Below are 17,403 nucleotides of genomic sequence, written 5' to 3' on the forward strand. Positions count from 1 at the left end.
GCATACATACATGCATATATACATTCAAGTACACATGCCCTATCACCCATGGGGCAGCTCCATTCTCTCTCTCTCTCTCTCTCTCTCTCTCTCTCTCTCTCTCTCTCTCTCTCTCTCTCTCTTTCTCTCACCAATAGGGCAGCTCCTCTTGTTGCACATTTGGTGTTCTGTCACATCCCCGACACAATCCTTCCCTCCATACTGGGGCTCAGGGCTGTTGCAAACACGTGTGCGCTCACGGATCCCTCCAGCACAGGTAACTGTGCAGGCTGACCAAGGGGACCAGGGGCTCCAGCGGCCATCAACTATAGAGAGAAGCAGGGATGGTGGCTGAGAGGAGGATGGAGGGATGCAGATATGACTGGCATTAGCAAGAGCAGAGGGAAGGTGAAGTTGGTGTCCTGGCTATTCCAGTGTAGCTGATAAAACTGGGGTATAAGGGAAAAGAGAGGCCTGGTCTACTGTGATTTCCACAGCCATATTCAGGAAGGCATATTGATTACAGAGTTGCTGATAGATTGCTTTGCCTCTAAAACAATATCCTTACAATCTTTTATAGCCAGAAGCCTGAGTTTCCTTACCTAGCCAGGCCTGCAGGTGATCAGCCTCCAATCTGAAACACTTTGTGGGGCTGATTCTTATTGCATTGGGCAGGAGAGCAGTGAGGAGCTGTGTGGATTACCTGTTGTAGAAGCAATCCCCCTGCATCCAATGTACTGTGAGAACCCAGCCTCCCTGGGGAGGTCCTGGTATACTAAGCAAGACCCCTAAACTGCACCTTGACGTAACTAAGACAGGCAAAGCCCTGTCCTGAGCTTCGGGTCCAAGTTCATATTCTTTATTTTTCTGTAGGTGACAATCTCTGTCCACTTGACTGATCTGTGTTAGAGGCCTTGAGGCTAACTGAGGAAATCAGGGTAGGAAACCAGGGGTGGTCACTGATATCAGAGCAACAGAGCAGCCACACTCTCACTGCTGCACTGGCTTTTAATGTAGTAACCAGGTTGGAAGAGGCCTTAGTGATCAGCAGCTGTCAGCCCCCCTGACACTCCCAGCAGCACCAACTCACTTGGGCATGGAGCACGCTGGCAGGCCTTGGTTTCCCGGCCACTGCCCTTGCAGTTCTTGCCACCCATTTGGGGCACTGGTGAGTTGCAGAGACGTATGCGGGTGACATTGCCAACTCCACAAGTCACGGAGCACGAAGACCAGGGTGACCAGTGACTCCAGCCTCCATTCTGACGGACTGGCACAGGAAACACAAAGAGGTCAATATCCCAGGCTGTGACCCTGCATGGGGTAAGCCCCAAGATCTGCCTTCCTAGCTAATCCCTGTTGAGAGGGCTGTAGAGAGAACATGCCCACTCAGGAGAAAGCTTCTCCTAGCAAAGCCTTCCCAGAGGCCATCCACTGCCATTGGCATACCCACACGGGGAGCCATCCACCCTGCCCCAGACACTCACTTCTCGTATCACATTTGCCCAAACTGCATGTCCTTGTCTGAATGGAGGGGCCCAGGCAGGTGTTGCTGGTGACATCACAAGATCGGCCTCTCTGCTGGGTCCCAGAGCCACAGGTGACAGAACACTCGGTCCACTCTGCCCACGGAGACCAGCCCTCATCGTTGTCTGCAGCTAGCCAAGAAGGTAGACAAACACAGGAGGTTGGCTCCTCCCCCTCCACATGCCCTAGGGAGGTCAGGCATTACAACCATATGGGGCCTGCTTTGGGGACTCTTAGTAGGGAAGGGCTTGACAGGAGGAAGGTTCTCTGGGAAGAGCCCACCACCTGGGCAAGAGTTTAAGTGTCTTCAAAAGGAAGAGGACACTAAGGGATGAGGGACAAGTAGTTTAGATCTGTTTAGGAAAGCTGGCTGGCTGACTCCCAAATAGTATGCTGAAACTTCTCTACAGGGGATATTTTCAAGGTCACCAAGAGTCCATTTCTACACAGCTTCTGTGAATAAGGTGCAAGGCAACAACATGTCAACCGCTGGTTGAAATTAGAGGTTGCATAGTCCCCCCCCCCCAAACACTTTAAAATAAAGAAAAAATCAATAAAAAGGCAACTTTCTGGAATCAATTTTTCATAGACACATAAGGTATATATAGTGTACCAATGTTGGGGACCTATTATGTAGGTCTTGTCCCTTAGTCCTCTCAGTAGGGTCCCTTTGGATAATGAAGGAAGGAAAGAAGAGTGGCTGTACAGACAGCACTGAGCACAGACGTCCTAGCTCCCATACCCAAGCTGTCTATTGTACCCTTGCCCTTGCCAATATAAGGGGAGCGGACTCAGGCACCCGGCACTGTGGTAGCAGCATTGCTGTGTTGAGCAGGCAGCCGGGAGTCTGGAAACACACCAAAAGGAAAGACCAGGATAAAAACAGGCCAGAGGCATCTAGAACACTTAGCGATGGTAACAGGGTGGGAAGGGCTGCCCGCTCGTGCCAGGAAATCACAGTTGAGCATCACTGGAGGCCAGAGCCAGAGCTGGCACAGGGACCCACAGACTAGTGGAGGATTCTGAGTGGGGCAGCTTGGGCACTTCTAGAGTGTGTCTGAACCTCCGGGATTCCTGATGTCAGCCCCACTCTGTCTCCACAGTGTCGGACCTTACAGTCTGGGTCACTTGGACCATGTCTCTGTTACTTGGATCACTCATTGAGTAAGAGTCTCTGAATTTTGTGTTTATTTGCTGTACCATGGGTTTCGAAGCAACTGTTCGCTCGGCCCAGGTCTAGCTGCAGCTCCTGACTCACAGCAGCTACTGACACGAGGGCCTTGTTCTTGGCCTGGGAGTTGGAACTTTGGTCCCTGCAGGATCACTGGGGCCCTCCTTGTCTGGGATGAGCCAGAATAGGCCAGCTGCAGACACTTAACTTCTAGAACTCTCAGTGGCTTCCTGGACACTGGCTAGTGGCTGATGAGGGGGCCTAGCCACCCTCTGCTCCCTCCGCTGCCTATCTCTAGGAATTTGAGCCTCACCCTCCTCTATTCAAGCCACAAAACAAATAAACAGATGCTAAGACTCACAACATGCTCTCCCCAGGGGACTTACAGTGGGAACAGGATGGACAGCACTCGCCTTCCACCAAAGATGGGTTGGCACAAGTTGCAGGTGAGCAGGTGATTTGATTGCAGACTGTTTTAAATTTCTGAAAGTGTAGAAAAGTACACGGAAAAACCATCATTGATCGTAATGGACACTTGTCACAGGAGCAGAGAAGATCATCAGTAGGACGGCTAGGTGTTTTTCTGTCTCCAAATCCTGCTTCAAATATAGGCCTTGGCCAGGCCCAAGACACCAACACTCTGTCCTCCCACCATGAGCAGAGAGATGACAGCACCAGCTTTTGAGTCCCCTGGGTGGGGAAGAAGAATAACAGAGTATTCCCAGATCACCCGATAACTGAGGTCAACACATGGACAGGGAACAACCATCTGCCTTTAGGAGAAACTAAACCATCTGCCTTTTCCTGATGATAACTAGGCTTCCCAGACGTCTCTGCTGAGGCCCTGTCAGAGAAGAGGGTCAAATGCAAACCAGAGGAGCACTGAGGCAGCTCCATTCCCACTGTTCCTCTCCACAGGACAATGCTGGACGAGCCACTCCACCCTCTGGGTTGTGGTTTCTTTATGCACAGCACAAAGAGGTGGATTTAAGTTACAATTGTGTGCACTTCCATGTCTGTGGTTCTCTTACTGAGCCTTTTATATATTTGAACATCATTTATGTGCTGAGGAGGCTATGTCCAGCCATTAGGGTCTGCACATGTCAATTTGAACATGCCTGCCCTGGGTAGGGCATTTCTGCCGCCAGAAGGCCTTGTCTCTGGAACTCACCTTGCAGGTGCAGGTGGTACAACTATCCACAACCCAGGTTTCGTTTTCTGCAAAGATCCGTCCCTCCTGCACACAGGCCGACATGTTTCTTGTCTTCAGAGGGCCCCCGATGAGCTCCAAAAGGAACTGGTTATCGCTAGACTGGAGACAGAGGTGAGAGTTAGGATAAGAATCAAGGCCTTCCTTCGTTGAGGAGCTTGGGCCAAGCAGCGCCACCATCAGGTGTAGGTGTGACCCTGCACGCAGACACTAGGGCCTGGTTAAGACAGATGGTACTGCAAACCCACACAGACTGTGCAACGAAGACGGCACTGCAGAGCTCAGCTCCACACAGTCTGTCTCCATGGCCTCCCTACTTCTTCTCTGCTCACAGATAATCTCAAACACACACTCATCCACAAATAATGTCTCCTCAGACTCTGTGCTGACCATGCCTCATAGATGAAAGAAAGAGCACCATTGTGCACAGGGTGCAGATGTCAGGGGAGAGGGGAGGGACCCTTTCCTGATTGGCTCAGAAGAACACAGCCATGATTTTGGCCATCTAGACATTAGGACAGGGAAAGGAGGTAAAATTTACAAATCAAATAAACCCGCATAGAAATGGCACCAGACATGCATGTGTTTGCCGTGGCTGGCTCAGCACTCTAGAGGTTTCTCTCAAGGCTCTCCTAAGGCGAACTGGAATCCTAGGCCTTAGGAATCAGAGGAGTGCCGCAAACCTACTACAGACGCGCACAGAAACACACCAACTACCCTGTGGCTTCGTGCAGCTTCAAGGGTTCACACATTTCCTTGACCTCGTGTTAAGGGACGCAGACTGGAATGCATTGTAGCTCTAGAGAAGCTGCCAGGTCCTGTGCTCAGCAGGTCATTTGGCAAGCCAGTCAGGACCATCACCGCGTGTAAGCCTCAGCATTTTCTAGTGTAGTAAACTATGTGATGCCACTGGGGGACTCCTACTAAGAGGCAAACTGCAGTAGAAGAGGGCTCTTCCCAAAAGACTGTCTCACAGAGCTCCCTCACAGGCCTTGGGGTGGGGCGTTCTTCTCCGCCTGGCAATACAAGGAGCCTTTCAGGAAGTGTTTGAGAGGGGCTCTCCCTGTCCCGGTACCGCACCTCATGGTTTCACGGGATTACAGGGAAGTTCAGCCAGAAGACAATACGACGATTCTCTCTCTTCATAGCCACAGAACTCTCACTTGAGCATGTGACTGTCCCCTGCTTCCACACGCTTCCGGACACATATTCACATCTGTCAGCCTTGCAAAACTGCAGGACAGAGACACTCCTAACCCTGGTGGCTGCTCTTCTCAACACTAAGTCTCTCACATAAAATATCTGCCTCTATCTGGATGTCTTTTATTCTCCGGGAGATGCATTTCCCAGAGCCATGGATTCCTTATGGAGCACATGTGTCTCCTGACTGTGTTTTTACTTGCCACACCTCTTATATCTCTCCATCTTCCCTCTCCCTAACTAGTGATAGGCAAGGATTCCTAAAGGGCCTGACCTGGGTGTCCCCCTGATGTGGCTTCCTCATCAGAGTTGCTTCAAAGCAGTGAAGTATTAGTCCTCAGAGGCCTGAATGGCTGTCTAGTGAGGTTTCCAGAGGGCTGGCTCCTGAGGCTTCCCTGATGGACTGCTGTCTGTCCCCACTACCCTCACTTGCCACCTCTACCGTCTGCCCGGTACCCACCACTCTCTCCAGGTTCTTGCTCAGCTGGTTCACCATGACGTGCAATCCGGACAGCTCGTTCATCATGTTGCTCAGCTCTTCACAGGAGTGCGTACACACCTCCTGTGCCTTCTCCACACCCTGGACCACCAGATCTGTGGTGATGTGAGGGCTCAGGTGGAGTGTCTCTGTATGTTCACTGATGGTGTTGACTTCAGCTAAAGAAAAGAGAGCATTTCAGCGGAGCACAGTTCTTGGGGAGTCAGATTTGCAACTGTAAGCGGGCACCCATCGGCATGGTCACCAGAGCCCATCCCTGGAGTGTTACCTCTGCAGCTATCAACCAGCACCCGTAAAAATCTCTACTTTCTTGGAGTGGTCACATGCTAAATTGTATTCATCAACACAAGAACATTTGGTGGCCACTGCTTCCAGTTAAGAGCCATGCTCAGCAAGAGGAACCTGTCCCACTTTGTGTGAGTCCCTGGTAAGGGCAGAGGTCCAGACTAGGAACAGAGAAAGTCAGCACAGAGCAATGGGAGACAAGTCATTTGTGATGCAGGGCCATACATCATATACCTCAATCCAACTGAGTTGAGAGGCAGAGCCTTTTCCTCATCCTCAACCCCAAGTCTGTTCCTCCAACACATAGCCCGTGTGCTCACCCCTGCCCTCCAGCCTTCCTATGCCCCAGTTCGACCTGAGTGCCCATTCATGGGCTTCCTTTCAAAACAAAAGCCAACTCAGGTACCTTCACGCCAGAAACATATGCCCCCAAGAAACCCTGTCTTCTCTCCACACACCATGCTCTGCTGCCACTCATACACAGACACTCACAGTCCTGGCACAATCGTGTCAAGCTGTGCAGACACTCACAGTGCTGGCATAATCACAGGGAGCCTGCCTGGGCCAAGCATGCATAGATTCCTTGATTCCCAAGTAGCTCTGAGACAAGTCCAGAAACAGAGTTATTTATAGGTAAGCTGAGGTGAAGAGCTTGAGGCAAGGACAGACAGACAGAATGGCAGTCATTTACTCTACAACTGAGTGTTCATTACTATGTCTCAAAATCTTGTTGAAATCCACATGGCTTCTGGGAGCCACTAACTTCCAGTTTGCTACTAACCATAAAAAGACATGCTAGTGCAAGTATTTTTTTATAATCAAGTAGACAGAGACACTCAAATAGTGGACTTAAGGGGGTTTTATTCATCATTTATGTTTTTAAACCTTTACCTTCTCTAAGCTTCTCTAAGTTTTTCCATATCTCAGAGTTAAGCAAAATAAACCACTGTGTGCCTTTGTTCGCCCCTGCCTCTGGCATGGACTGTTTTGAACAATGATAGAAAAATGTGAGTCCTTCTGCCCTCCCGTATCTATACCAGGTTCTGCAGTTGTGAAACTTGAGTGGCTTAGCCATGAAACAGAGAGATTCTCATTTTAGCAAACATCAAAAAGTCATGCTCTGAGACCAGGCTCATGAGCTCACTCTCTGAATGAATAGAAAATTCCAGTCTGGTGTGACCAACAGAAGAGTGCAGAAGTCTCTTCCAGGTCCAAGTTCTTAGAGAAGAACTCATAGCAGGTCCTGACTTCTGGGTAAACACACATAAATCCACTAGTCCAGTCTTACTCCCCATCTTAAGAGAACTGATTTAGAAGTCTGTGTAAGTGTGTTTTAGTAAGAAGGGCTCAGAACTTCCAGTTATGTTTAACTGTTTGCTTTTAATAGTTCTTTGTGTTGTTGACTTGCAATTCTGAGCCTAAAATATCCTGCTGAAGAAATGTACGTGTGAGAATGTGTTCAGAAGCCACAAAAGATGTGAATGGCCTGGATCACGGACTGAAAAACCTCCTCGGAACCCAAACATTGGGATTGTTATTCTTAAAATCTATTCAGAATTGATCCTTGACAATTTATCATTTTTTAGCTCTGGAAGTTTAAGCTGACCAGGAAACTCACCCACAGGGGATTAAAAACACTTGACCCAAATCTCCAACAGGACACAAATACACCTGTTCCAGCAGCTACCAGGACAGAATAGAAACTCTTAGAGCAGGGCTTACCCACCTCCCTGGCTGTGTTGACAGCCTTTCTTGCTTAGAATATCTTCCACAGAATCTGCAAACACGAGATGGACATTCTGCAGCAAGCCCTAGAGGGAGAGAGGAACAATGCTACAGATGAACCTTAAGTTTGATGGAAACTGATGGTACTCTACAAGTGCAGAATACAAGATTCCAATAGCACTGGGTCACCTCTGCTTTATCCAACATGTCTGACGTTATCCTTCACCTTACTCCTGTTGTTTTGAAAACGTTGCTACAGGGTTGGGGATTTAGCTCAGTGGTAGAGCGCTTGCCTAGCAACCGCAAGGCCTTGGGTTCAGTCCCCAGCTCCAAAAAAAAAAAAAAAAGAAAAAAAGAAAAAGAAAATGTTGCTACACCACACACTCACACACATGCACACGTACACACAGGTGAATTCTTGCATGCACATTCGCACATGCACACACATATGCATATGCACATGCACATGCATGTACACACACATGAACACACTTGCACATGTACACAGGGGTTTAGCATAAAAAACGTTCTAACTAGGAAAAGATTAACCTTGGAGAAGAATTAGAGAGGCCTAGAGATAGGCAACTTCTGTTCCCTGGACATTCCCAGGTAGACACACAGGACTATTTCCTTGTGTAGATTGGGAATGCCATTTGCTGTTTGTGATTCAAGTCTCAGAAACATCTAAGTTCACAAAAGGTGACCCCTGGGTCACACCAGGAGAAGGAAGCTAATGCTGTAATATGACTGGACCGGTCAGACAGCCACAGTAGCATGTGGCAAAGTATGCACATCTAAGCTTGTTACTAAAATACCTAATCTCTGACATACATTCATTTCCAAGAATAAATGCCTGCCTGCCAGCGGGCAATGGTCAGATGTCCGTCCCTTCATCTGCAGTGACAGAAGAATGGATACACTCACTGGAAGTTAAAACATCATAAGCAGAAAGTCCATTTAGCACACTTGACCTGGAAGCCACACCTTTGATTGTTCTCTGAGGTTGTACACTGACCAGGAGCTATGTCTTGCCTCTGCCCAGAATTGAGAGGAAGAACCAGAGTGCAAAGATGACAGGCCATAGAGAGTCAACATACAGAGCCTCAGTGTGACTCCACCATCAGTGAGTGGTCTTCATGCCAGAGAAAAAAATGAATAAACCCCAAGAACGCCATTATTGGGGGCATTTCCAATTAGATTAGAACCTCCATTGCAGGTTCTAAATTCCCAGTTTCAGAAGAATCCAAACTTCCTAAGCCTCAGTGAAGGGATGGGGATGGTTATCTATTCACAAAGCAGCAGTTTTCCTTTAAGGAACTCAGTCTCTCTTTAGTGCCCTAACTTCCTTCCCAGAGCAAGGGTTAGGATGGGGTTCCAGGCCTAACAAAGTAACTTGGGGTTTCCTGGAACATGAGAATCCTTTCCTCAACACCTGACTCAGGCTTTCAAGAGCAACATATGTGTGACACAGCTCTGCGTCATATAGCTTAGGAATGTGTATTCTGTACATACTGAGTTGATGGATTTGAATATGTGCATACACAAGAGCCATGTGTCCAGAAGTATGGTGCGCATGTATGTGCATGACCTCTTATGTGTCTTTTGTGTATGTGTAACTTTATTGTCAGTATTATGCTTGCAAGTGTGAATATCTATTGTATGTGCACATGGATCGATGCATTTGTGAGGGTGTGTGGACATGGCCTGCAAGCTTCTGTATGCTTGTGCAATGAGTGTAGTAAATGTATTATGAAACCTTATACATATAAGCAGGTTCACTTGTAGTAAACATATTGGTGTGTGTGTGTATGTGTGTGTGTGTGTGGTATGTGTGCACATGTATGATATGTTCATGCACTCAAGTGTGCACATGTATGTGCGTACCATGTAAGTATAGGTGGTTACATACATATGTGATATGTATGAATGTATATGCAGTATGTACAGGTATGCAAAGTGTATACCCATGTGTGACAGTATATACCACATGCTTCTCCAAGGAAGGATTACATCCTTTCCAACACAAAAGCTACACTGAGTTGCCCCAGGCTGTGAGCTCCCTACAAGGCTCTATCCCATGACTACCATGCTATATACGCACCCTGAAGTGACTCTCTCGAGATGCACCCTTGGCCACGTACATCCTGCTCTTGTCTGCTTCCAGCTGCTCATAGAAGGGTTCTTCCAGGGTGACACTGTCAATAAGATCACAGCCCACATACAGGCTATAGGTGTCACTGGCCACCTGCACAGTCACATTCTTCCACTGGGAGTCAGCCAGACCCACATCCTCCAGGAAGTTGGTATGCTGGTGGCCTTCTACCCAGTAGTTGAGGTCCAAGGTATCCCCTGGGCCATTGGACACAATCTCAAACTGCCTCTGGGAGGTGCCGGGACCTTCCAACACCAGGAGTGTTCCCCGAGACTTGCGGTCCTGCTTCAGCTGGGCTGTGAGGAAGAAGCCCTCCTTTCTCCTTGCAAGCTTAACGATCCTGTTGAGGTCGTCTGTATTCACTGGGGGGACGTAGTCAAACCGGACAAAACGGTAGGCGGGCACACCGGGGTCGGGCCCTCGGAACTGCTTGGCACCGATAGTCTTCCGGTTAATGTTGCTGATGCTGAAAAGGTCAAATGCTGTGTCCTCGCCGTGGTCACCAGCTGCCAAAGGGAACCGCAGGGGCACAGTTACCACAGGCTGATGCTGAGGCTTTCCTAGATGCAGGCTCCAGAGCCAGACCTCACGAGGGCTTCCCCTTCGACAAGACTCAGAGCTTCTCTGTGGTCTTACTCTCCCACCCTGGCTGAGCAGTCTCCCCACTACGCTAGAGGCTGACTTTCTCCAGGACTACAGTGCAGCAGGCGCGTTTTGGGCCTTCCCAGAACCCAGAACACGGCCCTGGGCACCTGCTCACATCTCACTGCAGGCTCCTGAGTTCCAGTCCCTGACCCCCGCTGTTCTTTGTCCCAGATTTGGGCTGAGCACAACCTCCCGTCCATCTTGTGATTGGGGAAGAGGGAGGCGGAAAGGGAGACCTTTGACCTTGCCGCACGTGGAATTTCAGGATCTACTAAATCCTATGGTGCATTCCGGGGGTGATATTCTTTCTCAAACGTCTTCTCATTTCTACAGAAATACCGTCAATGAGTAGTAGTAAATACTGTGCACCATGGACCAGTGTCTAAGACAGCAATGGTCCTCACCCTATCAGTAACAGTCTGAAGTCACCGTCTAGCTGCCAACAAGAAAACTGCCAGATCTCATCAAAATTAAAACAGGTTCAATAATTCAGAATATTAAAACAAAGCATAGCTTCTCATCAAGTACCGGGCGACTGAAAACACAGAATAAACTGCGACACACACAGGCATGCACACTGTCGTTTTTGTAAAGCTATTGACAGTGGCACAATGAAAGTAACTAGAATCTGTGCCTATTGTTACTAAGAAATGGCAGTCCAAGTTTTATAAATTATTTTATAAATTATAATAATGTACAAAGGCCAAGCTACGGCCAGCAAGTACCTCACTGCTTGGTGAGGTCTCTCCTCAGTCTCTATTCCTAATTTCCAAAAGACAATCTCTCTGTGTCATACAGACTCAGAAGTCCATGACTTTTGTACTTTTTACAAGCATGTTTAAAAAGCTTCATGTGGAAGATACGATCACAACTGCCTGCTGGTCTCCTTCCTGCAGCCAAGACACACTGCAAACAGAACCAAGAAGAAATACCCATACTCACCGTAAGCTCTTGGCCCTATGCCCAGAGCCAGCAGGGCCAGTGCCCAGAGCATCCTGTCTCCACTGGTGACACTTAGGAGAAAACCAATGTCGTGGTCGAAGAGTGTACAGCTACAGCCCGAGTGTCACTGGGAAGTTTGTTCACGTGACCTTTGAAAAACAGTTTTCACACAAAAATCAGAAGCAAATGTATTCGTGGGAAGCAAAACTCTATAGACACCAAACTGCCTTTCCAACTACGTTCTTCCAACTTCTACTTCTCCCTGGTGTGGAGGTGAGGGGGTTCTGAGGCCTCGTGCTGTGCCATCACCATAACAACTCACGGTTCCTGTGGCTGTGCCTGTGCCTGCCTTTGGAGGAGCAAGTGGAGGCTATCCCAGAGCACTGTCTCCCTAGGGACTCTGCTATAGACCAGTTGCCAAGACTGAAGTCCAGGAGACCTGAACCCAGGCTGGTGAGAAAACTCTGGAAAAGCAGTTATGCATAACTTCATTAAAGGCAATCAATACTGACTGCATTTCGAAGTTTGGAATAAACTCTGCATTTTTCTCAGGACAAGCAGAAACTTTTCCTCAGCAAGGGTTTTAGCCTACTTTTCTCTTCTCCTGCAAGCCTGTTTTTCCATTCGCAGGGATTCTAAGTTGGCTCAGCAGACTCTGGATCAGAAGTCAGGAGGCCTGGCCTGAAGCCTGGTTCCGCTGCTCCTCTGTTAACTCCTTATGGGCTTCCCTGTGCTCAGGTCTCAGCTCCCCTCCAAAGGCCCAGGTTCTGGTCCATGCCATTCCCTGCTCTGTGGAAACTGACCTACACTCTATAGTACCCCATCCCTGCTAGATGTTTATGGATGTAGCTTCTCATTGTTAAGGACACTCAAGCAGTTCCCTTCTCCAGAACATTTTGGTAAACTGAAAACAGTGCCCTCCACAGAGGGAAAGTTTCTTCCCCATAGAGAGACAATGGAGCAAGAACCTGACCCTGCCCTCTCCACAGCACTGACCAGCGCTCACATACTGAGCACTAGGTATGTTACAGGAGGCAGCCAAACATGCCATGTCACCTGAGCGCTAACATCAGCTTTTCCACCCGGGTGGAAAAAGAGGGCAACGGTTTCACCCTCTAACTAAGTTTCTTTGTCATAGCTTGAAAACCCTTACTCTTAAAATATCTGCTTATCTGGGTGTTAGAGAAAGACCCCATGCAAATGACTGTCTCCGGAGTTCTTTGAGGCACAGCAAATACTCAGGCTGTGGAATTGTGGCATAGAGGGCTCCTAAAGTCAGGTCTTGAGGTAACATTTTTCTGAGAATTCAAGATAAGGTAGACCTTGTCAGGTACTTTAGAGAATCTTCAGAGTCCACATTGGAAGACTCCAGCTTGCCTTATCCCTGAGTCCCTACCCCGGGTGTTTGCCACAGGACAGCTGCCCCTGAACCCCATCCCAACTTTCACCTTATCCTAAGCACAGTTGTGATATGCTGGCTCTGCAAAGGCAAGTTCCAACTTAAAATGACATTCTACAGCTCAGGGTGCCCGGCATACAAAAGCAAACAGAGTACATTAAACTGTGTTTTGGTAAAACCAAGCTCAATCAGAGGTGTCACAAGTAGTCCGCCGTTATTAATAAGATCCCATCTCATCTTGCTGCCTTCCCCCAAATGGAAGGGAGACCAAAACCTGAATAGTATGTGGTCCTGAATCAAGTCTCCTGGCAGCCGATGCAATTGCATCCAAGCTCTGTGGGCACTACAGACACACACACACACACAGACAAACACACACACACATAGACACACACACACACACACACACACACACACACACACACACACACGCACACATGCACGCACGCACGCACGCACGCACACATATGCCTCTTCCCTGTCCACAAGTCCTCATGGCAGGTTATGAGTAGAGTTTCCTAGGTTTTCGGCAACAGGCTATTATCACAACTTATATAGGTCTTACACAAGTTCACCCTATAGGAACAATCAAAGCAAAAGTGTGTTTGCTGGACGGTCTGTAAGCCCCTTCAACTCCTACTGTTCTGCCCCCCTCCCCTCCCTCCTCCTTCTGCCCCAGACAGCTTTTTTTGGCTGCCCCAGGCTACCAGCTCTTTTGTATGCAAATTAGCCAAGCTGCAACCCAAACACAGTCCCTTTCATGCCCTCCCCGCCCGGTACATTGTAATTACAATGACAGCAACACTTGTTCAGCTCTTACTAGTGTTTAGAGTTTGCTCGCCTTAATCCCGGTGATTATTTTCATGTTTTCAAGGGATCCCTTGACATTACTTTCTCTGATTCCTCTTGGGCAGAGAAACTTTCTTATTTTTAAGCAGAAAATGTCAGTGTCCCCCACCCCACACCCTACCCCCACCCTCCTCAACCAGCATCCTTGGAATGAAGCCAGCCAGACCCTTGCTGCTTCACAGGGTTCCTGCTGTGGGAGACCAGGAAAGACCCTGGGGACGGAGACAGCAGAGAATGTCCCTGGCAGGTCAGTAACAACGCAAGACAAACCCAGGGCGAGGAAGCCCCTAGGTTAGGTGTCAGAGGCCACAGCTGAATTTGCCCTCTAGCCTCCTGGAAACCACAGCCTTTTCTGAAAGATCACAGCCAATGAAATGTCTTAGAAATAAAAAGGTACCTGGCGTGTTTGGAAATGAATGATGACCGACGTCAGTACTCTGAGTCTGTCCTGAGGGGGACTAGCTGCCGCTGGAGAGGAGAGGCCTGGCCAGGGAGGCTGCAGACATCGGACTTGCTCTCTCTGCCTCCAGGCAGTGACCGGCTCCTTTATACGCCCTTTCCCCAAGAGGCCTGTCAATCAGACACATGCGGAGGCACGTTTAATTCATTCTTTCGAAGGAGTGTCATAATTCCTCCTCTGGTCTCACCATTTGCTCAGAGTACCTGGTTACCCAGTCCAAATCCAGCCCCTCAGAGCTAACGCCCCTCCTACATGTCCACCCAGGCTTTCCAGACAGGGGCCCGGGGAGGAGTCAGACAAGAGGGGCAGGCCGGGACTCACTTTTCCTGTCTTCTCTCAGGAAATAAAATGCTATAAATAAAACCAGCAAGATTGGCTGGGACTCCCCATTTTGCTGAGGAAAAAAAAGTATGCCAATTCTATGCTTTAAATGTGTTTCAAATTACCCAGCGTGATGCTGACCTTTCTAAAGCGAGTGAGTAACAGTCAAAAAGACAGGACAGACAGTTTACACTATAGTCAAAGTTATTATAGTAAACGAATTGATTTTATCATATGCAAAAAAATTTACAATAAAAGAGAGCCCGACCATTTTTTCTCCAACCCGCTTCTCAGGAGAACAGATTTTAATTTAAACTCACTTCATCTGCAACTGTCAAGGCCTGTAAACTCTCTGGGACCATGGCTCCCTGAGAGAGCATAGTCTTCACCCAAGTCGTGTTGGGACAGTTTTCCCAAGAGTGGGAATCGTGCGGTTAGAGGCAGTCCTCGTGGTTAATAAGATAGGGTGAGAGCAGCTTAGAAACTCAGTGCGAATAGGGGCAGGATGATGACCTTATCACACCCCGAAATTTATACAACCATGTCAGAGGGACAGACTTAAGTCCAGGACAGTTAAGGCCAGTGCCAAGGTGCATGGTAGTTGGATGGGATGGGGTCATCATCAGGAAGGCAGTCAACAGGGAAGACGTGGTGGGGTGGTATGCATCAGAGCCCAGAGAAGATGGTAGATTTGTGGCATCTCCCACAACCTTCACCTGGGCTTCATTCTTTATAGATGACACTCAAAGCTTTCTGGACATTTATCCGGATGATGATGAATAAGTCAAGTCTTACTTAAAGAAAAGGAACGAGAAATTGAATGAAGAATGTGCTCAGCCACTTTCTGTTCTAGGTGGGAAACTTAACTGAAGGATCCTGGCATTGTGCTGGATCCTCTTTGGGACCAAAGTGGGCAGGGAAGCAGCAGACACCAGGACAGGCCACACCCCTGCTGACCTCTGACCCCTGTGCTTCTGTGGCGTGAAGGAAGGAGCCCATAACAGGGAGATGAAGAGGGGGCTGTAGTTGGAAAAGCCTTTTCTTTTCTTCACAAGAAATATCATTCTCTAAGAAATACTAGTTTCTAGACCTTCAACATAGCTCAGGAATAAAGGCACTTGCCAGGAAACCTCACGCCCCAAGATGGATCCTTTGAACCTACATGATGGAGGGGGAAACTCACCCCAGAGTTGTCCTTTGACTCACATGCTGTGATACAAGTGTGCGCACAGCCAAACACATACACATACCTCCATACACAAATTAATCAGTCAAATATAAACAAATATTCTTTTCTAATTTACAAAGACAAGAGATTAGCCCCTTACAGTACACCTTTGAAGGAAGAAGATACATTGCTTCGAGTCACCAAATTAATGACAAAAACCTTTATTTTAACTAAAATACTTAGACTCAAATTTATATTTGGATTTAAAGCCGGGGGGGGGGGGATGTCGCCAGGCTCCCTGAAGAGGTTTCAGTGCCTAATCGTCCCTTTGTTGCTCACAGTGGCTTTGTGGCAGAGGTTACAGGGTAGAGCAGAGGACATAGGGTATAGGAAGGGTATACTGTGCATCCTGCAGGGTTCCTTGCTGCTGCTAGAATGTAGAAAGATTTCACCTTTGAAATCTCTCTCTCTCTCTCTCTCTCTCTCTCTCTCTCACACACACACACACACACACACACACACACGCGCGCACACACACACACACACACACACACACACACACACACACAAGCAAATAATCAAGAGGGTTTGATGGAAGAGGCAACATGATGCGTATGGAGCATTGGGAAAGCCAAGAACAAATTAGGCAGAGACATATGGACAGTAGAATCAGTGTTGAAATGAGCTTCTAGGGCAGTGGCTGCTGAGGGCTATGAGGGAGTCCAGCCATGAGCACTGGAATATCCCAGGCAGGAAGTCATGCAGCTGGTAACATTGCCCCTCATGTCTGCTCTATAGCACAAAGGGGACTTCCCAGCCACCTTACTTAGTGCCCTTGGAAGGGGAATGATGTAGCAACAGAGCCAGGAGAAAGGTAATAGAGCAGCTGTCATTCTCCACATAACCTGTGAGGAAGGCACAAGACACAGAAAGGGCTACCCTACCCCTTCTGAGGTAGGTCTGAGGGAGTGTGTTCACTGGACCCTGTGGATGTTAATTTCCCGGAACAGGGTCTGCCTGTAGAGGAACATTAAGAGGAGGTCATGTTGAAGAAAGTCTGTTCTCACCAACTGCTTCTGCCTCCATTAGAAGAATTTTAACCCACTGACAGGAATGATAATGATCAGAGGATTTGCCTGTCCCTGGCTGGGCAAGGGCAGGAGTACAGCACGGTAGAGCACAGTTGAGTGCTGCAGGGTGGTCAGCTCTTCGTGGAGCCCTCATTAAGTCTATTCTGAGGACAAACCGCTGATGCTTTCTGTGAGCAACTGAAACTGTCACAAGTGCCCTTGGACAGGCCCTTCCCTATGTCTGGCAGCTTTTGGGGCAGAGAACTGTTAGCCAAGCTACCCATTTTCTGGCAACCAGCCATACTGTCTACACAGTTGAGTTGGTGACTTTGCACACTTTACAATAATTCTAAGGATCTTCCACCATTCTCAGAGGGTCAAGATGTGGCTGAAGACATGCTCCAGCAATGACCACTCTAGAAAGCCCAAAATATGCATCCAGGCCAGAGAAAAGCATTTACCCTGGTGGCCCGATAGAAGGGCTGGGATCGGTACATTGCCACCTTTCACTTTCATGACTGATTAAATACCCTTGTCCCATCTCTTTCTAGTTACACAAAGAACTTCACTTTTCAAGCCAACTGGAAGACATACTTCCGAGCTACTCCTGCTACTGAAGCACTGGGCTCAGTGAAAATCTTCTTTTAAGTGACCTTGTCTTTGTCTACTTTTGACTTTGTCAAAAATAGAGCAGCCTGTACTGGAAACACAGAGAAGAGATCACAGAGAAGTAGCAACAGTAGCAGCAGAGCTAACTACAGGGCACATAGCAGCAAGAAGGAAGCTCAGAAGAGTTCCAGCGAA

The 17,403-nt window shown here is 48.3% G+C and overlaps 1 protein-coding gene across 1 annotated transcript in view; it reads right to left on the reverse strand.

The window, feature by feature from the left end:
* Positions 1-14,106, reverse strand: part of Thbs2 (thrombospondin 2) — a 29,304-nt gene extending 15,198 nt beyond the window's left edge. The window contains 10 exon segments of the mRNA NM_001169138.1: positions 132-305; positions 1,070-1,246; positions 1,464-1,634; positions 3,061-3,157; positions 3,846-3,986; positions 5,545-5,741; positions 7,595-7,679; positions 9,695-10,251; positions 11,333-11,481; positions 13,978-14,106. Of these exon segments, the coding sequence (NP_001162609.1) occupies positions 132-305; positions 1,070-1,246; positions 1,464-1,634; positions 3,061-3,157; positions 3,846-3,986; positions 5,545-5,741; positions 7,595-7,679; positions 9,695-10,251; positions 11,333-11,384 (1,651 nt within the window). The 5' untranslated portion in view covers positions 11,385-11,481; positions 13,978-14,106.
* Between the last annotated feature and the right edge of the window lie 3,297 nt (positions 14,107-17,403).

This window comes from Rattus norvegicus, chromosome 1 (assembly GCF_021556685.1).
Source record: "Rattus norvegicus strain SHRSP/BbbUtx chromosome 1, alternate assembly SHRSP_T2T, whole genome shotgun sequence".
NCBI lineage: Eukaryota > Metazoa > Chordata > Mammalia > Rodentia > Muridae > Rattus > Rattus norvegicus.